This window comes from Vigna umbellata, chromosome 3 (assembly GCF_029865625.1).
Source record: "Vigna umbellata cultivar VRB3 chromosome 3, Vumbellata_1.0, whole genome shotgun sequence".
NCBI classification, from domain to species: Eukaryota; Viridiplantae; Streptophyta; class Magnoliopsida; order Fabales; family Fabaceae; genus Vigna; species Vigna umbellata.
In genome coordinates this window covers 22,044,130-22,067,634 of record NC_142167.1, presented here as the reverse complement: position 1 = coordinate 22,067,634, position 23,505 = coordinate 22,044,130, and the positions used below count along the sequence as shown (strand labels likewise).

General features: G+C 31.2%; 4 protein-coding genes across 8 annotated transcripts; 2 read left to right on the top strand and 2 right to left on the bottom strand.

The window, feature by feature from the left end:
* Positions 1–380: 380 nt before the first annotated feature.
* On the bottom strand, positions 381–2,590 carry LOC124827028 (8-hydroxygeraniol oxidoreductase-like). Of its 2 annotated transcripts, XM_088110106.1 has the most exons (7): positions 2,452–2,590; positions 2,194–2,336; positions 2,047–2,084; positions 1,526–1,928; positions 1,191–1,427; positions 790–948; positions 381–668 (listed from the first exon to the last, which is right to left on the bottom strand). In XM_088110106.1, the coding sequence occupies exons 1-7, from the start codon at positions 2,483–2,485 to the stop codon at positions 552–554; spliced, it is 1,131 nt and encodes a 376-aa protein (XP_087966232.1). In that variant the 5' UTR covers positions 2,486–2,590; the 3' UTR covers positions 381–551. The 2 variants fall into 2 exon arrangements, with proteins under 2 accessions (XP_087966232.1, XP_087966233.1); XM_088110107.1 differs by lacking the exon at positions 381–668 and having other exon boundaries at positions 805–948; positions 1,115–1,427.
* Positions 2,591–8,654: 6,064 nt separating this feature from the next.
* Positions 8,655–12,504, top strand: LOC124827040 (Chaperone DnaJ-domain superfamily protein). 4 transcript variants are annotated; one of them, XM_088108307.1, is made up of 8 exons: positions 8,655–8,988; positions 9,646–9,723; positions 9,844–9,919; positions 10,677–10,750; positions 10,874–10,944; positions 11,631–11,735; positions 12,063–12,106; positions 12,229–12,504. In XM_088108307.1, exons 1-7 carry the CDS (start codon positions 8,956–8,958, stop codon positions 12,103–12,105), a joined length of 480 nt encoding a protein of 159 aa, XP_087964433.1. In that variant the 5' UTR covers positions 8,655–8,955; the 3' UTR covers position 12,106; positions 12,229–12,504. The 4 variants fall into 4 exon arrangements, with proteins under 4 accessions (XP_087964433.1, XP_087964431.1, XP_087964434.1 ...); XM_088108305.1 differs by having other exon boundaries at positions 8,656–8,988; positions 12,204–12,504; XM_088108308.1 differs by lacking the exon at positions 11,631–11,735 and having other exon boundaries at positions 8,656–8,988.
* A 2,565-nt stretch (positions 12,505–15,069) lies between these two features.
* On the bottom strand, positions 15,070–15,994 carry LOC124827042 (AIG2-like (avirulence induced gene) family protein). The gene has a single exon (XM_047300023.2). It carries the CDS (start codon positions 15,923–15,925, stop codon positions 15,341–15,343), a length of 585 nt encoding a protein of 194 aa, XP_047155979.1. The 5' UTR covers positions 15,926–15,994; the 3' UTR covers positions 15,070–15,340.
* A 2,445-nt stretch (positions 15,995–18,439) lies between these two features.
* On the top strand, positions 18,440–21,962 carry LOC124827043 (prohibitin-1, mitochondrial-like). Its single transcript, XM_047300024.2, has 6 exons — positions 18,440–18,571; positions 18,898–19,071; positions 19,865–19,981; positions 20,595–20,765; positions 20,953–21,165; positions 21,578–21,962. The coding sequence occupies exons 2-6, from the start codon at positions 18,898–18,900 to the stop codon at positions 21,773–21,775; spliced, it is 873 nt and encodes a 290-aa protein (XP_047155980.1). The 5' UTR covers positions 18,440–18,571; the 3' UTR covers positions 21,776–21,962.
* Positions 21,963–23,505: the final 1,543 nt, after the last annotated feature.

The following is a 23,505-nucleotide window of genomic DNA, read 5'->3' as shown; positions in this document are numbered from 1 at the left end:
AGCTCTAAAAAAATTAACAATTAATTTCTTTCATCTATAATTACGTTATAAATGTGTGATTTATTAACACTGTAAATAACTGTTGACACCTGTGCCTAATTTTTTTATATCCAGTAAAAACAATTTGACAAATCCAGACTGCTAGTAAAAGTTTGCTTTCAAAATCAGTCTCAACTTTAAACGAAAATTAAAAAGAACACCGATTTCAATTCGATTTTTTTAATGTTTCCTGTTAATAAAAACATCTGATTTAATAAATTGCAAATAAAAATCAAATTCTCAATTTCTTTTTACATTTTTAATTGCTTTCATAATATTCTATCTGTTTGAATATCTATTTACATTTTTATATTTTATATTGAATAAAAAAATTAACAATATATAAAAATAGACCATAGAATGTTTTTAAAAGAGTGGTGCTCTACACCACTATTTTTTATTTGTTACAGAGATATTTCTGAATCACATGTTAAAAGTATCCTCTGATAGAAATGTCAGAGTTTCACGTGAATCTCTGCACTCTGTTGAAGCCTTTGTCTCTTGTTCTGTATTCAGTGCGACATCTTGATGACAATTTTCAGACAATTGGGCTCCTTCAATATCTCGAATGCTCTCTTAACATCTTCTAATGGGACCTCATGGCTCAGTAGTTCTTCAAGAGGAAATTCCTGTAAAAAATTACCAAATTTATCACTACATAATTGATTCTTCGCATAAAACACATGCAAGAAATGATTTAGAAAATTAATATACTTTAGTTAATTAAATGTTAATGCCAGAGAGGGTTACCTTTTTCTGGCATTTGTCAGCAATTATGGACAGATCAGATCTAACTTTTAGGCCCCCAAAAACTGAACCTTTCAAAGTTCTGCCCAAAAGAATGGTTATTATACCCAAAGGAACAGTAGGTTCTGCTGGTATTCCAACTACTACTGTTTTACCCGTTCCCTGCATGTAAGAAAGAAATAGCTTTTAACACAAAATCACAGAAGGGAATACAACAAGAGTACATGTACAATCATGATGGATTAAGGTTTATTCATTAATTAAAATCTGAATTTAAGTTTTATCTTAAGATTTTAAGGTTTTGAAAAGAGAGTGCTGTCATAATTACCCTTATATCTCATTTGTGATATTGATATTGTAGATGTAAGAACAGTAGCCAAACAGGTACATGAGGTGAAACTAACCACTTTTGTGGCTTCCAATGATTCAGTAAGTAAAGGAGGAATTCCGGTGCACTCAATGGAATAATCCACACCCATTCCACCAGTTGCTTCTTTAACCAATTCTGAAACAGATTTAGCAGAATCAGTAGGATTTATGAAGTGGGTCATTCCAAAAGCCTCTCCTTTTTCCCTCTTCTTCTCGTTTTTGTCAATTCCAATTATGTTAGCTGCTCCCATAAATTTGGCTCCGCTTATAGCCTACAACACGATGTCAGTTTCACTTAATCACAATTCAAGTTTCAAACTCAAACAGATAAAAAATGAGAATCCAACAACTTTGATGCAGATTTTTGTACCCCTAATCCAACAGCACCAAGACCCAAAACAGCTACAGTGGACCCACTTTCAACCTTGGCTTCTTTCCAAGCAGCTCCAAATCCGGTTGAAAACCCACATGAGATGAAACTGGCATGGGTTGGATCGATGGTTGGATCGACTTTGAGAACGTAATTGACATCACTAACCATGTATTCTGACCATGTAGCACAACTTAGAACATGGTATAGCCTCTGTCCTCTGATGGACATCCTTGAAGTATCATCTGGTAGTAAACCAGTTAAACTCACAGGGTTTGTCAGACATAGATTGGTTTGTCCGGAAACACAATTCTCACATGTTTCACACTCGCCTATGTATGTCGGGATCACCACATCGCCCTCTTTAAGGGTTGTCACTTGGTCACCAACACTCTCCACCACACTGAAATTAAAACAAACATGTAATCGACAGAAGATATATACAACCAAAGAAAAATGAACATGAAATCGTTAACATGAACATGACATGTCAAAGAAAAATGTAGTGTGGTAGAGCTTACCCAACTCCTTCGTGCCCAAGTGCTCGAGGAAATTTCATCTGCAATCAATTTGTCAGTGGAAGAAAGATCAAGAAAAAACTATGTTGTTCTTAAGTGATTTGTAAAAAAAAAACTCAGACTCAAACATAGGATTGAAGAGACTCTGACATGTGGGAATCCTTGAATGCTTGTTATGTCTGTGTGGCATAAACTGGAACAAATCATCTTAACTCGAACTTCAGTTGCTTTTGGTGGGTCAACTTGTATCTCTTCCACCGTAACAGGTTGCCCTAGGCCCCAGCATATTGCAGCTACAGTGTCAAAACCAAATTTGAACACACTCAAAAATTTTATGCATGCATAAGTCAGATAATTAGCAAGGTCACAAGAAATATGGAAGTGGTAAACAGGGTTGAAAGATGATACCTTTGCATGTTACAACCTGCGAGGTTCTTGACATTTTAGATTAGAACACAGTTTCGTAACTAAATCAAACAAATGTTGTTCTAAGTTCTTATGAAGGTGCTGCAGTGCCCTCTTCTTTATAACAAAAAAATAAATAAATAAATAAAAAATATTACTCATTTGACTTAGGTGATATAAATTTTTCTATAAATTACTCATTTATCCATATACAATATTTGGCTTTTCAATTTTTTTATAATTATTATAAATTAATAAAAATATTTTTAAATTATTTATAAATGTAAGAAATAAATTACGTTTTATTTTTTTTCAACTGATTTTTTAGCCCAAAATGTTTATACTTTATGTTTATAGTTCTTAAATATATCTAATGAATAATATATTCTTTTTACATATGACGAATAAGCCCAAGCACTATACGCTCCACCACCCACTGCCGTGTCTAGAAAGACCAAATGGCAAAGTAGGTTTTAGTCTTTCAGCTCTCGTACATTTAACGTCCATTTATTAATGGACAAATAATGTGTTTCTCAACCAACAACAATAATTGCACCGAAAATATATTTATTTTATCAAACCAAATAACCAAACTGATTAGTTCAGAAATTATAATTAAAAAATATTAGAAAGAATTTACATAAAATAAATATGCTTTTCAAATTTAATGTTAGGGTTAAATATGTTTTTAGTCCCTAAATTATTGGTCGTTTCTGGTTTTCGTCCCTCTTTTAAAGTAAGGTACAATTTGGTCCTCATCCTTTTCGATCGTTTTAGTCCTCGGAACTTGAACGTTTTCGAAAAAAATGAGGACCAAATTATACCTTACTTTGAAAGAGGGACGAAAACCAAAAACGACCAATAGTTTAGGGACTAAAAACATATTTAACCCTTAATTTTATTATATGTGTATACAATGATCGTGGTTTAAAAATCTATTCTTTTTGTCTATAATTCTAAAGAAATCGTATAATTAAGCAGTCGAATTAAATTGGACTATGATTATGTTAAATCTGAACAAAATTATTATTAATTGAAGTGCAATGAAGTCGATATTAATATGGAACTTACATAAAAATTTATAAATATAAATTTATAGTATTATAATAGGTGAATTATATTCATTACATATGTTAATATTATCATATCTATGATTCTCCAAGTAATAAATACGAAGAAAAATAATAATTTTAACATGTGTTTAAAATTTGAAAATTGTATTAAAACAAATTGAACTCAATCTCATAAACCGATTAGAACAACTTTATCTTGCAAATAAAGGTTTATCCACTCACTTAAATAGCCAAACTCCTTAATTAAAAGGGTAAAACGGCTTAATACTTTTCATTTTTAGCTGTTTCGCCTAACAATTATTGACTAATGGTCCACATATTTCTTTGCTAATCTATATAAACAAATCTTAAAAAAATATTTACAAATGTTTGAATAATGATCTTGTTTAATTGAATTAAAAATCTAGGTTACAAAAGTTTCAAGTGGGCATTCTTATTTAATTTTATTATATTTGATGTATTTTACATCCCAGAATTTTTTATACATCTAGTTTAATACTCGAAAATATCTTTTGAAAATCTACCGCTGATTTTATTATTTTTTTCTTCCAAAAAGTTGAATCTATTATAACACTTTTACAATGATTATTATAGTACTATTAATTGAGTATTTCTATTCTCATATCCTAAATTTGACAATCATTCTAATTTATTTTTTGTTCTCACCAGCATCAGACTTAATTATCACATGGATATTTGATAAAAAAGAAAAACATTATTTTTAATAAAAGCCTTGCGAATATTAATTCTTTAAAGTTATAAGAAAATTCAATTAGTTTTGTTTTGATACACCTAACACGTAACAATAACCCTTTAACGGAATCTAGACATTATCATTATTTTTTGTTTATTTTAATATTCAATTCAACTAATCGCAATTGAATGTTTAATTACACATGATTTTTTGTTTGTGTTAGTTAATATTATTTTAAAAAACAATAAAAAACTAATTAAGCAGTTAATTAGCTAAATTAGAGTTACTTATTTATTTTTTATCCAAATTAAATATATCCTACATTTTAATTACAATTATAATTTTTTCTTTTACAAATTAAACTTAACTTGCACCTATTCATCTCAATTAATTGCAACTAATTGTTTAACTATGGTATGTTAATTAAGGTTTTTTGTCAGGGAATAATCAATTAATTGGGTTAATTGATTAATTTTGTCTGTTTATTTAATTCCACTAATCTAGCATTCATTGTAAAAATTGATTGAATATTTCAAATTCAACTATGAATTTTATAAAATTAAGTATAATGAATACGTTTAGTTAATTAAATTACTAATTCTTTAAAATTTTCAAATTATTTAAAGCCGAAAATAAGCATCAAGAAGTTAGTTTCTGACCTCTGAAACATTGAAAACAAATAATATGGTAATTACTCTATTAAAGGAATTCGAGGCCAGATGGGAGAGAGTTGCTAGTGTAACGTCTTTTTTTATAGTTATATTAATTATAAAAAAATAAATACATATATTTATATGAATATATATTTAGAAATCTTCTTTGAAAAATATTCAAACAATATAATACTCTTAAAATATGTTGGGTAGTTTCTTAAAAAAAATATATATAATAAATTTATTTGGGTAGTTTATTACTCAACACTATATTTCATTTCAAAAAGTGTCAATATAAATTATTTTTATATTTTCCTCTCACATTCATATACTCTTGTCTTATATACTCTCTCTTATTTGACATTATTAGATGTTTGTGGTTTTAACTTTGATAAAAACGCCATTAATTCTGAAATTTGCTTTATTCGTTGATAATAACTAATGTTTCTTTTAAGTGAAATTGATAGTAATTGTTTTCTCGGATAAATATATAGGTAAAATTGAAAATGAAATGACAGAAACTTTCACACCGTTTATTTTTTACTTTCAAAATAATTGATTTGTTGTCTATTTTTTTATCAGTCATGTTTATACTACGTGATAAAGAAAGTTCTAATTTAAACTTCATGGTTATTAAGAAAATAAAGATTAAAATAAAAAACATTCTTATTATTCTCCCCGACATAACTTTTTCTCTATACGTTATTAAGAATGTTGTAGTAATCCTGATATACATATACTATACATAATCGTTTTAAAGGATTTTTCTTTTAATTTCTTATAATACTATACAATTCACATTCACAATTTTATCATATACCACTTGTATCATATCTACATGTATCATTCACTAAACCTAAACAAAATCTCCAATATAAAACAAGGATATAGTTCTATACAACATTATTTTAAACAAACATGAATCAAATATTGGAGAAAACAATCACAATATTATTAGAACAAAGACAAAATATCGAGAAAAAACAAGATCCATACCTATATGGAGAAATGACGCTCAATGTCCTAAACCACCGCTCAGCACCTAAATATCGAAGAATTCACTGACTTTGTAGCGTTCAATGCCCAAATGGTCGCTCAACGTCCTAAAGCATAGTAGTTCTCAGGTTTGGTAGCACTCAACACCACACATAACCACTCGACTATACTATAAAACAATAACTTAAAAACTTGATTTGCATACACTCGAGACCTATTTAAATGACCAAATTGGTTTTCTTGACACAAAAAATATATTTAAAAACATGTTTATAACTCATACTGAATACCAATTTGCTTAATTGACAAAAAACTCAGTCTTTCAAATCAAATCAACTTCCTAAAAACTCAAATCACATATTTCATATAATATATATTATATTTTAGTAGACATAATGGCTAACCAAGTTCTAATGGACACAATTACAAACTCAAAATGTTAAACTCACCCAAAAAATCGTCACTTTAGAATTTCACTTATCAAATCCCAGTTTTAGTCCAAAAATTACAAATTATTACTCTAACCTATTATCAAACCAAAGTTCAACAAAAGTGACTAATTAAAACAGAAATCAAACATTCATAGATTCACCGTACCAACCACCAATTTCAACTTGTCACACAAAACATGATCATAAAATTTAAACAAGAGTCAATAATGATTTCATACAATTTCAACATGATAACTCAGCTCATCAAAACTATTAAAACTTTAGAAATAAAATATTTAGATTCTCTTATTTATTAGAAGTTTCAACAACTGCAAAAGAACCTAAACCATTTTTCCATCTTAAAGAACTTTATTACATCTATGAACTACAAAATCATGATCAAGGTATTTGGTTAAAACTAATGATCAACATATGATTAATATAAGACTCAAACTATACATGCCTATTGCATGCATTAAGAAAACAACGAAAACAGAAGAAAAAGTATAAGTTAACTTACTATTTTACAATAATTTTTACTTTTTTATAAAATTGATTGGTTATAAATGAAGATCTTGATGTTGTGATTATATAAAGACTACATGATATTTATAATAGGGTTAAATATGTTTTTCGTCCCTTAAGTATCACGCGATTTTGGATTTAGTCCCGACTCAAAACTTTTGTTCCTTTAGTCCTTTTAGTTTTAAAACTCGTATTTTTAGTCCTTAAAAAGTAACGGTGTTAGATTTTCTTGTGAGGTGGCTAACGGCAAGTCAGTCTGATACCATTTGTGTGCCACGTTACTTTTATTTTTTGAAATCATATTTAAGTGATGTGTCACATATGTTTTCATTTATGAAATCAGATTAGGGCTTTTTTATGTTTGAAAATAATTAGGGTTCTTAGCAAAAATCAAAAGTTCGACAATAGCAGCAACACCCATCTCTCCTCTCCCACCAAATAACAACAAACTCATCAGGTTCAGATACTAAAAAAGGCACAAGTTCAAATTTTGAATACATCAGTTCAACCCACGATTCAATTTATGCCCCTTCTTAATTCCCTCGCGATTCAATTACTTCCATGGCCATCACCATGAGTCCACCATGGACAACTCCTACAAAAGGGTAATCACAACGATCTCCCTACACTAATCTTCTTCACTAAATCGAAATCACCATGGAAATCTGCAGAAGAAAAATCTAATTGAATGCAAAGAAACCATAAAATCCCAAATTACACTCGCGAAATCGCACTTCATCATCTTCTTCACACCTTCGCACCTGAATAGCAAATTCCAGAAATCAACAATCCAAATTGTGAAACCCTAACTCGCGAGACATCTTCCTCCTTTGCGCCACCATTCAAAGAATCTCCTTCGTCTTAATCGCGCCATGGAAGCATTAAACGCCTCCCTCATCTCCTTCAACCTCCGTCTAAGCCATGCTTGCAACAACCTGCGCGAAGCAACCTCCATCTCTCGACGCTTCTTTGTCTTCTCCGTTCAACTTCGCGCAAATCGCGCATGTCTTCAATCAAGCACTTTTACGTGAACATGTCTTCAATCATTTAATAAATCAGATTAGGGGTTTTTTATGTTTGAAAATAATTAGGGTTCTTAGCAAAAAGAGTAGTAAAAGAGAGAAAAAAAAAAGAAAAAAAAACGTGGCACAAAGTTATCAGGGAAAGTGGCATCTGACGTGAAAGGAACAAAAGTTTCGAGTATGAACTAAATCCAAAATCGTGTGATACTTAAGGGACGAAAAATATATTTAACTCTTTATAATATTACAATTTTATTTTTTAAATTTAAATAATAATTAAACATCTTTTTATCTTTATATGAAACATACTTTTAAAATTAAAAATATTTTTAAAATTAATTTAAATAAAAAGGATATTAAATAGTTAACAAAATATCGAATATGATAAAAATAAGATTTTGATACTTAAGAAATTGATTTTTTTTTAAAATAATACCATTTACCAACAACATAAAGAAGATTAAGTGGGACCAATATTAGTCAAAATAGTTATACATACAAAAATTTTGCAAGCGTAAATTAAATTCTTATAAGGATGTTGACAAAAAAAAATATTATCCCCAGCGTCGTAACTTCACCTATCACTTTTGAGTTATTAAATACTATTTAATATTAACTTTTTTATCAAATAATAATTGAAATATTTTATGAAAAAATTAATATTTAATAAATTTGAACCGAGTTTGTGAAATGAAGTATTTAAAATATAAACAATTTAAATCCATTATTATCTATCTAAAGAATAATAAGATTCGTTCCCTCCACGAATTTTACCACGATGAACAACCGCGTAACATAACGGTAGAAAGCGCCATACCCAAAAACAAAAACAGAAAGGGAAAAAAAAGAAAAACCTAATTGCGATCCTAATTTCCCAATTGTGGCATAGGAATGTCCTCTTGTTTTCTCTTTCACCACACAAATTTCCAATTCTCACTTTGTTTTATCGCACTCCTTTCAATCGGCGACTAATTACTTTTCTTCAACATCAAGCGTATCTGTGGTGGGTTGAAGCATTGTGGTGCTGGTCTGGTTTTGGTCTCCGAGGTTTGTGTTGGATTCCGATGAATTATGTAAGAGAAGGTGCGCATGTCGACCACGTTTCCGTAGCACATGGCTGCTGCTGACGACACAAACCCTCCTAAGGTATTATGTAATCTTCATTTTTCAACTTTCCGTTCATACTATTGCGCTATTTCATTTCTTGAAAATATTCGAGACTAAAGTTAATTTTGATCCAAATTTGTTGCTGGATTCTTTTAATTTGAAAATCGACACTCTTATTTGAGTTTATATGTGTTTTCTTTTTATTTTTTCCTCGCCCCTTTCCTACATTGTTTTCTATTTGATGGCGGCGGAACCCTTTTGAGACTGGGTAAGAGGAATGTCATATGTCTGAGAAGAATGTAGTTTGGAGCTGATAGGAAGGAAAATATTGAATAAAATTGCTGAATTGAGTAGTGTATGTGTTTGATTACTATTTTAGTTAATAGTTAAGCTTCGGGCAGATTGAAGTTGTGGGTTAAATTGGTCTGAGAAGTGCAGTGTGTGTAGGTTTATCTGTTAGTTGGTTGCTTGGTTGATACTGCTTTGGAGCATTTTATGAAATATGTCTCTCACTCTATTCAACACAGTCTTAGAGCTGATTTAGTTTTCTCTGCTTTCTTGAAACTTAAAAACTCTGCCACTCTCATGTCGGTGCTTGAAACTATCTTACTTTGGCAATGCCATCATCACTGCGTGTAGCAAAAACGTTAGTTGATGAGCTTGAAATGTTTTTAATTTTATGTGCTCTTCATTTAGGATTATTACAAAGTGCTGGAGGTTGATTATGATGCAACTGATGAAAATATCAAATTAAATTACCGAAGACTCGCATTGGTTGGTAACCTATCTTTTTTTATAGTAGCTCCCACAATTCTATCTCCTCAAATTTTCAAACGGAAAATTCTTTTATACAAGTTTGCTTACTATGTATACATGATTCAATACATTGAACAGAAATGGCATCCTGACAAGCACGGAGGTGACAGTGCTGTTACTACAAAATTTCAAGAGATAAATGAAGCTTACAATGGTAAAAGATATACATTAGTTTTTTCTTGTAAACACTAAGCACATCATTTAACAAGATTTAATTTCCTGTCTTCCACGACCACCCTTATTATTACATATCCCAAAAATCGAACAGTTATGTTTCTATCATCAAGAGAATCACAATATACAAATGGTTACAGTAAAAAGATCGTGGTCCTTCATTAGTTTGAATATGAACTTACACCTTGTCGTCAAGCTTGTATCTGATGCTAACATAACCTTGTAGGCTTGAACTTTACACTTTATGGTGATTGAAATGTTGAGAAGAAGGAAGGAAATCGCATATTCATGAACACGTTGATGACAACATTCAAACCCAAAACATAATTAAGAAAAACCCAAGTTATATTATGTTATATATACTTTCCATCTGTTTAATTAACATATGATAAATGAGAATACTATTTTATACGTTTGATATAGTGTAAATCAACAGTCAACTACTTTAATTTATTTGGCAAAATGTATTTAGATGAATGGTGAAATTTACAGGATTGTCAACTTGGCTACTTGAGCATTACTAGCAAACTCAACTGATTTTGTAATGGAAATTACATTAAACTTAATGAATAGGTCTGTTAGTGGTACTCTGTGTGGATTATTTTACTTAGTGCCACAAAGTTTGACCAAGAGGTTTGTCTCTCCTGCATATGGTTATGGTGTAGAAAACAGCTAGAGCTGTGACATGATAATCATGATTTTCTTGTTGACCATTGTCCTTCTGTTTTACATAACAGTATTAAGTGATCCTGCCAAGCGTCTTGATTATGATTTAACGGGGATATGCGAAATTGAAAAATATAGTTTACAGGTATGCAACGTAACTATCATCTAATGTTAGTAGTCATTTACTTACACTTGTTTGTGATATATCATCTTGAGTGATGAGTGTTGTACTCACCTTTTGTGGCCTTTTCTCTTTGTTGCTGCACAGGAATATCTTGCCAGATTTAAGGGCATGATTCTTACCTGCAATGGACTTGGTATCAGTCAAACAGACAGATGGTAATGTTACTTTTTTTTATTCCCTGTATTTGTGTTCTCCGTGATTCAATTGTAGGAGTGTGGGATTCACCAGCTATAACGTCCAATGTAAACATAACATGGCCTGTTGTCACGAGGAATTTAAAAAGGAATTGAACTAAAATCTTTTTCTAGTGGAAATTTGCCTTACTGTAGAGAACTGTATAATTGGTTCTTTCCCCGCAACCACTTGAACTTTATTTTCACTTAAGCCCAACATTCACCAGAGGCTATAGAGTCAACACGGTCTTTTGAATGACAATAAAGGTTTTAGCCGTTTATGTGGAACTGTGTAATGCTATTCAAGTGATCTAACACAATTAACTAAAATCTGACATAGGATGTAATAAATTCAACATAGTTGTACTAAGGAGTGTGATAATTTTGGATGCTTCAGCTTTAGGTTGCGAGACTTAGTGATCCAGCTCAGTCACGCACTACCTTGAACATTCAGTTGTTCAAATCTCGATAATGTTGTACTAATTTCTTATTTTAAAATTTTTCTTAGAAGCTATGTGCAAATTCATTTGAAAGGGGAATTTAGTGTTAGAGTTGACATTTGTGGAGCTTATTTACTCTAAGCTCAGAATTTCCTGCTGTTCAATTTGTGGATATTTGTTATTTCTATTCAATGTCTGCAAATTTATGTCAGCATAAACTTGATGCAGTTTTAACAAGATTAGAAGTATTCAATTCAACGGGGAACATCTTTTGGAGAATTCAGGAGACATTAGCCTTCTTCTGTTGGATTCTGTCATACCACTATGTCTTGGGTCAAAACATTTTGAAACCCAATCTTCTGGTTTTTCTTTATTACCTCACATACCAACACAAAATTCCTATTCATGATTTATTAATAAATAAGCCTTCAAAACATCAATACGTCGAAATGCCTTTTTTTTTTTGCTTGGGCTGTTCACATCCTCGAAAAGCCTAATTCTGGTCCTTCATTACCTTTATCGAGGTTCCCAAGTGAACATATATAATAAAAATTTGTAAATGAACGTGTACTGTACAGTATCTGATGTCGGGTTTATTTGCTTATTCTATTCAAGTCTATTTCTACCTAACCTAAACTTAATTTTTGTGCTATAATGCAGGTCACCACAATTGATTGAAAATTTTGAATCCCTTGATAAATAAGGTTTGTCCTTCTCTGTTGCAATTTATTTAATTTCCCTTTATTTTATCACTGCAGCTACACATGTCTCTATAAGTTAATGGATGAACATATCTAACAGGCATCAAAATCTAAATTTCATCCAGCGGAGTTACGAATAAGGATATTAAAGCGTAACCATGATCTTAATTTCCACTCCACTCGGTTTCACCGAGATTTGAAACCTCCATAATTGACAATGCAACTCTTCTTGAATCATACACACTGTAATATCAAGCTACTTCAAGTGTACGTTTAGAATGAGCTGTTATGACGAACCTTTACGTCAGTGTACTAGTTTTGTTTCATGCCTCTTGGTTTGTTGACTAGTGTACAATATGCTGTTTTTTTAATCTTCATATTAAATCAATTAACTCTGTAAATGGACTTGGTATTAGTCAGGGTTAGAATTCTGAACGAGTGCATGCCCATATGAATAAAAGATCACTAAAATAAGGATCTTAAATGGTTGAATGTTTTTTTTGTGGTGTGTAGACCACCAAATATTCATATATGAAAGATAACGACCCTCAACCTTGAAAATGTAACCCTTCAAATAAAAATAAGTTTCTGATTGGAGATGATGCTTATTGTTCTTGTCTTTGGTTTTGTTGGGGACCATTATGTTCATCACTATGTTGTCCTCACCAACTACAACACAATTGAAAAAATGCTGCGTAGGAATCTGTAACCTTTATCGTGTTAGATTTTGTTTGAAGTAGGGTTGTGGAATAATTATATAATGTTTTGAAAGTGAAATTCATTCTGTTCTTAAAAGACAACAGTTTCTTTTTCTTAAGGGAAAAAACATCGATGATTGTTAGTTTTAGTTTTGGTCGTCAAGGTTGGTATTCAATCTTCAAGTATTGTTCAATAATTGTGGCTTGCTGCTGTCATGCTCAATTATTTGAGACTGCTTTTAAAAAACAGTAAATAGTGGGATCGCTTTAGCTATTGATTACATCGTCAAGACTCCATTGTTAAGATTCCGTTGAAATCAATGGTACCGAATTAATATATATCTATGCTTACCGAATAAACAATTTAAGAAAATTAAAATATCAGGATTAGGAGATTCACTAACTCATTTATTTATAAACTTAAATAACATTTTCATCTCTCAAATTTATGAATTTCTGTACGTTTTCACTAGTGTTTTCTCTCTTATTTTGCTCATAATATTTTTTTCTTACTTTGGTAATAGATATTCCATTTATTCATTATGAGGATGTAGATACTTCAATAGCACTAACGTGTATTTGTTTTATCATTTAGTTCTCAATGAATTTTTATATTATTATTTTTTCCTCAATAAAAAAATTCATTGTAGTTGTCTATAATTTTTTTGTTTGTTTTGGTATTTATCCTTTGTTTTATTTGAGAACTGAGTTGATAGTGACCATTATAATAGAAACAATGTTTTTTCTTTAGTTAAGATTTTCATTTCATATTTCTTTAAGTTTTTTTAATCAACAGTGAAACCTAAAGAATATGAAACTTAAAATAAGAAATACTGAAAGAAAGAAGGAATACAAACTTTAAATGACATTATTTACATTACATTAATCAAACATTTTTCTTCAAACTGATCATTTAAAAAATATATTTACCAATTCTACTAAGTTATTGGCATGACCGTAAATGTGACAATAAATGAAAATAATAAAAAACAATTTTTTTATGAATGACCAAAATAGATAAATAAAAAATATTAAGGATCTTAAACAAGGGACAAAAATGAATACACGTCACTTAACCCAACCGAATGCATAGGTGTGTTTTTTCAATTTTTTTTATAAGGGTAACATAATAGAAACAATATATTTTCTGCTTAGTTAAGATTTCCACTTTTATTTTATTTTTTTAGTTTTTCTCAGTGACAGTAAAACTCAAAAAGTTTGAAGATTAATAGGTATATCATTTTTAACAAGAGCATAAAATGTGTCAATAAATGAGATTAATTAAAAAATAAAAGTTTTATGAATGACCAAAATGAATAAATTTTTTTTATTAAGGACACCAAACCAGGGAAAATAAATACACGTGACTTAACCCAACTGATATTTAATCACTTGATATCAGTAAACGGTAGGACTAAAATAAAAATAAGTTTTTTTATCAAGAGAAAAAATAATTATAAAAACCACATGCAAATATCAGCAAATATGTAACATATCCTTCTTCTGTGATCACTGTGCAGTGTTCGATGCGATATGTTCATTATCATATCAGAGACAAATTCGAAGGAAGTGCTAGGCTCGAGGTCCAACCACGTGCGTAGACGTTACCATGTTCATTTCTTGCAATATAAAACAATTTTCTGAGAAGCTGCTTCTGCAAAGTACTATAATTTAATCAGAGGTTACACCATACACCACTTCTTCCACAACAAATCAGCCAGTTTATCAGAAAAATACCTCATACTCAAGGTAAAAGGTTGACAAAAGATTCCAACATACTGAAAAATTTCATATAAAAAGGAAGAAAACTAACATAATAAGGGTGTTGAAATCACACAAAATTAGAATCACAATACTTGCTTTTAGTCAGTACATTTCAAGAAAACTGGTTTATCTTCCTCTGCATAATTCCATACTGTTAATTATCTTTAGATAACCTTTAGTAATTAGAACATGGAATCATAAGTCTTAAATCTTCTGGTTAATTTCTTAAGATAAACATCTTAGGAGTTAGAATTACTCCATATTAGAAAGTTTGCAGCATAGGAACTGAACTGAATTGACATAACTAAGAACTCAACAATAAACACAAAATTTCAGCCATGTAAATTCCTCTGTTTTTTCTCAGAACTTTCAACTGTTATATTGAGTAATAGCAGTGGCCAGCATGGATTGTTTCAGTATTCACGACAGATCCTGGTAATCATCATCAGCTCATCATAGTCTAAGCACAAATTCCATTGTCAAAAAATAAACACAAGAAGAAAGGGAAAGAAAACAAGCATTCAATTTGTTTTCCTCTTTTGCAAAATGCAAAAACTTAACATAACATAACATAACATGTAATAGTAGTAGTAGTAGTCCCACCACTGATGAATAGAGAAAATTGCATTGATACACAGAACATGATCTAATCATGCAAAAGACTAACCTAATCAACCAGAAGGTACATAATAACACAAGGTGAAAAAACCCTTCCTAATTATTACTTTCAGTGTGTGTGGGTGGGGGAGAGAGAGATAATAGAATTAAACTTGTTCTAATTTGAGGCAAGGAAAAAGCGAATATGATCGAGAAATGTCAAATTTTGAGGCCGATCCTTGCGTTTCACATAACCAATCGTCTCTTTCTGCGAATAACATCTCAACCCTCGCTTCCCGTTCTTCTTCCACATCTCCATCGCGTAGTTCCTGTGTGCATAATACGCCTCCGCGCACGTTACCCCCGCCACCGTCTCCTCCTCCGCCTCCTTCCCCTCCTCCTCCTCCTCGCCCTCCCCCGCCGGAACCACCTTTATTGGGAGACGCTCGTAGTGGGCGCGTGACGTCCCCTCCAGTTCGTCCATCCGAACGAGGCCGCGCGTGGAGACAGAGTAGAGCTCCCCGTGGACCCAACAACCCGACCCGGGAAAGTTGAGGAGGAAAGGGACCCGGTATGGCCCGCATACAAGAGGGTATTTTCCGGCGGTGCGATAGGTTCCGACGAAGGAAGCGTCGCCGGCGCGGATGAGGTCTTGAAGAAGCGGGTGATTGGAGAATCCTCTCTTGAGGGTTCCGTAGGTGAATATTAACGTTCTCTCTCCGTCGCCGTTACCGTTAACCTCTCTTTCTCTTTCGGCCACCATATTTTCAGGATATGAATTCGATTGAGCCCGGAAGAGGAACAGAAGATTGAAAGGTAACCATGAAAGATTCACAGCTTCCCTGTTTTATAGTCCCATTTTTTTTTTCTTTTTTAATATTCCTTTTTCCTTAATTTTTTTGTGCCTTTAAATTTCATAGAAATCAATTAAGCCAAACTTATTAGTACTTAATTAAGATTAAAATAAATTCTTCTACTCAAATCAATGGTTATTCTGCTTTGTTTTCATAAAAAGTCAAAAAAAAAAAAACTCATGATCAATTAAATAATTAATGTCTGTATGTATCTCCAATCAAATGTGCTTAATTGTAGTAGCTTGTTTAATAAAAAAAATACAGAGTTTTAAAAATAGTACTTAATATTAGAACCTAATAAAGTACTTTTTTTTTAAATCATCTTTGCAACTGTTCTGTCATTTAATGTCAAAATATAATAATTTAATCTAACCAAAGTTTAGCTGACTCGGCGTTGATACGTTTTCTAATAATTAAAAGTACACAAAATAAGTTTAAAATGTATAATTATGATACTATGTCTAAAACAAAGTATAAATTTATAAGCTTTTAATATTTAACAAAACAACAGGAATCTACAATTCATTAAATTAATCTCTCTAATATTTCAGTTTTCAGTGATAATTAATATTACTTATTCCTATAAATAAATAAAAACTGATATTACTCGATTTAAACGAAATAAAGGAACATAAAGTAAATTTCAACTTAGTAATTTACTAATAAAATATTACTAAGTTCTCAATTAATTATATTACATATTATTATTTTTTTGAAAAACTAATTCATTACAAATATACTATTCATTTTATATAAATACTTTTTTTTAATTATTTAAAAAGAAAAACCCAGACTTGGAATTCGGTTCGACATATTCAGATATTTTTCTCAAAAACAGGTTTATTTGGATAATTAAATTGCGTTTTTGAATTTCGTTTTGAGAAATAGGTTTTGTTTGGAAAGATGAGTATTAATTAACGAGTGTTAAGCTCTATGATTGCAGTAATCGAACTGAAACTGGTGAGATGCATGAACCAACAAGAAGGAATCACATGGTTAGAATCGCTTTTTCTTTTCAAGAATCAGAAGGATAGATAAAAGCGTTTTTGAAAAGCGTTTTTGAAAAGCGCTTTTGAAAAGCGCTTTTGAAGCTGGAAAAGGTATTCGTCGCCAAATTTTCTTTTGCATTTTTTGGTCATTTGCTTTTCCTTTTGGTACACTAACCGTACACAAAAATCCAAAACATCAGAACATAAAAAGGATGGTTAAAACAAAAGAGGACTACCCAATCACACATCAACCGTACACGTGTGACTCAGTGTGGGACCACCCGTACCTGTACTTTTGCACATGTGACATATCTTCCAAGTTGCACTCTTTCCTAGGTTTTTTTTTTAATATATTTTTAGAATTTTTTTATTCGAATAACCTTAATTGCAACTCCACTCTTTTTTTTATTCTTATTATTAGTTTCAGTTTTGGTGTTGTCATTAGTATTTTTACTTGCTATTTAGTTTTAATAATATTTTATGTCTTTGAGTTCTAAAACAATTTATAAGCATGTTCGTCGATGGACACAACTAGCTTTTATTATCAAATTTCGGATATTACTTGTTTCCGACAAAAAGAAATAATAAAGTCATGAAGGAATTCTATCTATATTTGGTTTTAATGAAAGGAGATGAAATGAAAATTATAAGATAAATAACATGTTTTATGAAGAATATATAATTTGGTAATCACTTTTATGAAGAATAAATGTTATTTTTGAAAATTTTGGTAGTGCAGGAAAAAATCGTGGGGGTGCAGAAATTAAAAAGCCTTAAGGAAGTGCCCACTAACACAACGGAGTGGGCCATCGAATGGAAATTCAATTCTGGACTCAAATTTTAGTTTTTCCAGCCCAAAACCATGATTGTCCCAGCCCATAACAATCCATTGCATGTACTTGAATCCATAGGCTAATCTAGCAATCTCGTTTATATAATCTACATTATTATTATTATTAATATTATTGATATTATTATTATTATTATTATTATTATTATTATGTGTCTATCTTCATTTACTTACATGGTTTATTACATCTTATATTTTAAAGATAAAATTGGAGTAAACACATCTAAAAAAAGTTTTTATGAATCAACGAACTAAAATCTTAAATTAAAAAAAATCAGTATTTGAAAAATAATTAACTGATATGAAATGAACATCTCTTTCTCACACTGGACGTATGATAAAATAAGATACTTTTATTTTAACATAGCCTTTAAAGCTAAATTTATCAAGCAATTTTCATTCTACCAAATAATAACATTAGCATTATATTATGTAGTATATTATCATTTTAATAAAATTAAATTAAACATTTATTTTTTGAAAAAAAACACATTTTTTTTAAATACTGTTAATTTGGTTGATTGAAAAGCCTTAGAAAAATTAGTTAAAAAAGTACAAATTCGGGTACCCGACCCGCAAAAAATGAAACCGTACCTACAGACAGTGGTACTAAGTATTGGTCTTCTTCTCTTGTCTAAGTCCTAAAACCCTACAACGAGTTAGTTCAATAACTCGCCACTCAGCTGAAAGAATCTTCTGCAGCCATTGTCTGCAAGGTTCGCAACACGCATCTTATTATTTCATCAATTTTCACGGTCTCTCTGTTTTCTCTTTAATTCAACGTTTTTATGTTCAATGCTATCTGCAACTAGTTTAGGGTTTTGCAAGTGTTTTTTTGCTACTCGAAGGACCCAATGCTTGGGTCACAGATTCATACTAGTTTTCCTCACCTAATAACTGTTTGGTATTTATCAATTTAAGCTTTCTTAGCTGCCTTGATTCTATCGCTATCTTATTGTTGTGTAATTTCTTCGTGCTGGCTAAATCTGCATTACTTAGTACACTCTTTGATGCTTAACGGAGCTGTGTAAATGGATGGCAGATGAATTTCAAAAACGTGAATGTCCCTAAGGTTCCTGGTGGCGGAATCGCTGCTTTGCTGAAAGCTAGCATCATCGGTGGGATTGCTGTGTATGGAGCTGCAAACAGTTTGTACAATGTTGACGGAGGTCATCGAGCCATTGTGTTCAATCGCATTCTTGGTGTCAAAGACCAGGTTACTGCATAATTGCTTTGTGCATGGCTTTTTAATGAATGGGTTTTTGTAATGCAACTAGTTGTAACTTTGTATGCTTTTTGCATCATCTTTAGTTGATGTCTGTACTCTAGTGAAAGTCTTTTGCTCCAAACTTCAGATATGGTGTCAACTGTCAACTTTGGAAATGAACTTAGAAGCCCTTTCCTGTCTTTTGTAATGGCCTCCACCTCCAGGATCGTTTGAATTCAAAGAAAATGCATTACCCAAGATTGATCTCGCTAAACATTTATATTAAAATTCTATTAGGGTTTTTGTTCATGGATGTAAGTATTTTGCTAAGTTGGTTCTCAGGCTTAAGTTTTCCTAGATTTAAGTTTACCTTCTTTTATGAAGACTTTTTATCTTTTGCAAATAAGATAAGATAATGCTTCTGCAAAGTAAGTCATAAACTTTTGTTCAAAACATGTGATTTTACGATATTCTTGTATTTGGGTTTTCTTGTCATCCTGTAACACTTCTAGTGTGTGAAGGGTTTCAGGCTTATGGTTGACTAATAATCTTACTGTCAAGAACATACTGTGTCTATAACTTTGTACTTTTGAGAATTTGATATTTAGACTGATAAACACTCAGTGTGTGTTTATTATAATCTCATTTTGAAGAAATAGTCCTTTAATCTCTGTCTTTGTTGAAAAATTTTAAACCTGATGTTATCCTAAAATAATCACTTCCCGAACACACAGGTAGACCTATATTGAATAGGAGTTTTATTGCAATTAACATATGAATATAGTATGCCTCTTGAATGCAGGTCTATCCTGAAGGGACACATGTTATGATTCCTTGGTTTGAGAGGCCTGTGATCTATGACGTTCGTGCACGACCTCATTTAGTAGAGAGTACTTCAGGGAGCCGTGATCTTCAAATGGTAAATCTTTTTGTCTGTCCTGTTTCTTATCTTATTCTTGGAGATATTACATTTCAGTGTACTTGAATTTGTAGCTGCAAGGAGTCAAATAGGTTTTTCATTATCCTTTTTCTATTAATTTTTTTTTATAGCAACATACTTTTTTGCTGAGGTTGCATGATCTTCCCTCACATTGAAGCTCGTGTTGGTGCTTATTTACAGTAAACATCAATGGTCTGCTTATATGAAAATCATTCCTCCGTCAGCGAGTTGTTGAGTGTTGGCATTAAGAGTTTATGTTGCTATCGGATACCTTACTGTTTCCTCATTTTCTTAATTCATGTTTGGAACACATGACTCTGAGGTTTTTCGTACATTTAACCCACTTCCTCCTTGCATGTTTTGTACTTTGCTTAGTTCCATTTTATTTGAACTATAAACTATATGACCGTGAGATTCTAATTTATGATAGAACAGTTATCACTGATTTAGAAGGGTCATGTAAATGTATAGTCCATGCTTGCTCTAATGGCATATGTACAAATAAATCTTCTTCTATCTCCTTGTATTTTTGGTCATGGCGTACTTCATAGCACTTTGTACTACCATTTAATGTGGATCTTGTTTGTCGTAGGTGAAAATTGGACTTAGAGTCCTTACACGCCCTGTTCCAGACCAATTACCAACAATTTATCGAACCCTGGGTGAGAATTATAATGAAAGGGTGCTGCCTTCTATTATACATGAAACTCTCAAAGCTGTAGTTGCACAGTACAATGCCAGTCAGCTCATTACTCAGAGAGAGGTAAATATGTTCATAGATTCTCTCGTTTCTTGTTTACAACTAATTGAATGCGTGCCCTGTTCTTCTCAGTTGGAGTTCGTATTGTATTCTTAGGAATCTGGTAAATTCACCTTTTGGAATAAGTATGAAAACGAAATTATAGCCTTATAGGTGGGACTGATTGTTTCTAGAACATACTGTTTTACAGACCGTCAGTCGAGAAATAAGGAGGATATTGACTGAGAGGGCCTCCCATTTTAACATTGCTTTGGATGATGTGTCAATCACAAGTTTGTCATTTGGGAAGGAATTTACAGCTGCCATTGAAGCCAAGCAGGTTGCTGCTCAAGAAGCTGAGAGAGCTAAATTTGTTGTTGAAAAAGCTGAACAAGACAAAAGAAGTGCTGTTATTAGAGCTCAGGTAAAAATGAGTTGTCCCATTTTTACATTTGATTCGATTCTTAGTATTCCGACGAGTGGCTTCTATATTTTTATCGTTTCTGAATTTGGACCAAACCATACGAATTAAAAGGAAGAGTGATATTGTGAGTGGTACTTGTATCTAGTTGTGAACTTCGACACCAAGGAATATTAATAATTTGTTTTCTACTGCCTTCTACCATTCCGCTCCCCCAGTGTCCTGTTCTTTATAAAATTATCTTCAATTGCCCTATCTGTTGAAACTGGTCATGCATGAAGGACGTTAAACCTCCCTCTTACAAGTAATTCCTTTTAATATGATGCCGTACAGCTTTTTTCTAGAAATGAATACAGACAGCTGCGTTTACAATTCTATTGTTTGTGTATAACGTTCCCTTCTTTTTGACAAACAGGGTGAAGCCAAGAGTGCCCAGTTGATTGGTCAAGCTATAGCCAACAATCCTGCATTTATCACCTTAAGGAAAATTGAAGCTGCAAGGGAAATTGCTCAAACGATTTCAAATTCTGCCAACAAGGTTTTCTTGAATTCAGATGATCTCTTACTCAATCTCCAGGAGTTCAATTTGGACGCCAGTGGGAAGAAGAGATAGTTGCGGGGCTGAATTCACTTCATTACTTTAACTTCTTTTTCCTTGTACCCATATTCATTTTCACCTGCATTTGCGTGTTATCAACTGTTCAAATATGAGATTGTCACAAACAAAAATGTTGACAAACTGGATGGTCATAATCATTAAATGGAGCAAGCGAGATAAAGGAGGTTCAATCAGGTTTTAACCGTTTTCAGTCGTTCTGATATTGATAGTCCATCTTTATCGGTGTCACGAATTTGATATTGATTTTTGCTGTGACTCTACCGCCGTAAATTGCATACTTGCTGCAATTATGGTGCTACCCTCTTGGAATAAAATGATTAAGTTTTGGTAAAAATGCAACTTATGTGGTTGATTGTGAAACAAATGTTGCAAAGAAACCAAAACAATCCAAGGAAACGAATGTATTTCGAGGGTCGAACTTCCAAGTTTCAGAATGTTATAACTTTTAAGGGGTTTCTGCTTTTTTTAATTAGTATGGAGTGTAAAGTATGTCGAATGCTTAATTACATAATGACCAGGCAATGATTATGTTATGTAATCTGTCATATATTTGAGAGTGAATTAGTTAATGATACTTTAATGTTATCTTAAAAAGTGTAAAGATCTATAACTTTGTGGGAGTTCTTGATAATTTTAAAAGAGTATTTTATGTAAAAGTGAAATTAAGTTATTACTCAGCAAATTTAATTTTAAACTTTTTAAAGGAAGAGATCAATTCAGAAGTACTTTTTATATTTTTTATTTATCTAAAGAAATTTATTTATATTTTTTATTTATTTAGAAAAATTTAATAAATGTTCAAATGTTTTGATTTTTTAAATAAGTGTGTCTTCATTTAAATTTTTTTTTAGAACATAGATGCGTCGTCGAAGTGCGTGAATTATGAATTTGATATTTTATTTTGGATAATGATACTTTGAGAACATTTTAACACTGTTTACCTATATTGGTGTTTATGATTATTATTATTGATTGTGGAATAATTTTGGACCAATCACAGAATGACACGTAGACAGTATTAAAACGTTGTCAAATTATCATTATCCTTTTATTTTTCATTGGTTTAAACATATTTCGTGTTTTTAAGTGAACAGGTTTTATTTCTGAGCTTTTATAAAATTTGGTGTTATTTAATTTCTATAATTTAAACCACTAATTTAGTTTTTATAAAACAAGTAATATTTTGTTTATCTTTAATTCTTTTAACTATTAAAATTTTGAAATTATTATTTTGTTCTAATCGTTATATTAGGATGGATATATTATATGAGAATTTAGAAAATTATTAAACAGTACACACACAGTGGTGAGATCATCTTAAATGTCACATGTAATGTGACATCTCTATTTCTTACTTTATAAAGTGAATATTATTAGTCAAAAATTAATGTTATAAATAAAATTAGTAACTTCAAGGGTGATAACCTAGGCATGTGTTTTATTCGGAAGACCCACTTCATAAAATGACGTTGGAGTAATTTTATAATTTTTTCAAATGAATTTTTATTAATTAAAATTCATTTAGATCTTACTATATGAATTTTATATCAAAAGTAGTGTCATAAAGAATCTCTAGTTAACATCTCTTAACCCGATTTTGCTTTGGATTTAAAAGCAATAAATGAAATTTGCCATTAATATTTCAAAATTTATTCAAAACTAAGGAAAATAGTATTTGAAAAGAATGAATTTCAATATAAATCCTTTAATACTCTGATAGATTA

What these genes read in the sequence shown, in the direction of transcription:
- LOC124827040 (XM_088108307.1), top strand. Translation starts at nt 8,956, where the DNA reads ATGGCTGCTGCTGACGACACAAACCCTCCTAAG. An exon ending in TTGAAAAATATAGTTTACAG is followed by an intron (nt 10,751 to 10,873) that starts GTATGCAACGTA and finishes GTTGCTGCACAG; the next exon opens with GAATATCTTGCCAGATTTAA. An exon ending in ATCAGTCAAACAGACAGATG is followed by an intron (nt 10,945 to 11,630) that starts GTAATGTTACTT and finishes AACTTGATGCAG; the next exon opens with TTTTAACAAGATTAGAAGTA.
- LOC124827028 (XM_088110106.1), bottom strand. Translation starts at nt 2,485, where the DNA reads ATGTCAAGAACCTCGCAGGTTGTAACATGCAAAG. An exon ending in CTTGGGCACGAAGGAGTTGG is followed by an intron (nt 1,929 to 2,046) that starts GTAAGCTCTACC and finishes TTTTAATTTCAG; the next exon opens with TGTGGTGGAGAGTGTTGGTG. An exon ending in TTGGTGCTGTTGGATTAGGG is followed by an intron (nt 1,428 to 1,525) that starts GTACAAAAATCT and finishes ATCGTGTTGTAG; the next exon opens with GCTATAAGCGGAGCCAAATT.
- LOC124827042 (XM_047300023.2), bottom strand. Translation starts at nt 15,925, where the DNA reads ATGGTGGCCGAAAGAGAAAGAGAGGTTAACGGTAACGGCGACGGAGAG.
- LOC124827043 (XM_047300024.2), top strand. Translation starts at nt 18,898, where the DNA reads ATGAATTTCAAAAACGTGAATGTCCCTAAGGTTCCTGGTGGCGGAATC. An exon ending in TTCTTGGTGTCAAAGACCAG is followed by an intron (nt 19,072 to 19,864) that starts GTTACTGCATAA and finishes TCTTGAATGCAG; the next exon opens with GTCTATCCTGAAGGGACACA. An exon ending in GGAGCCGTGATCTTCAAATG is followed by an intron (nt 19,982 to 20,594) that starts GTAAATCTTTTT and finishes TGTTTGTCGTAG; the next exon opens with GTGAAAATTGGACTTAGAGT.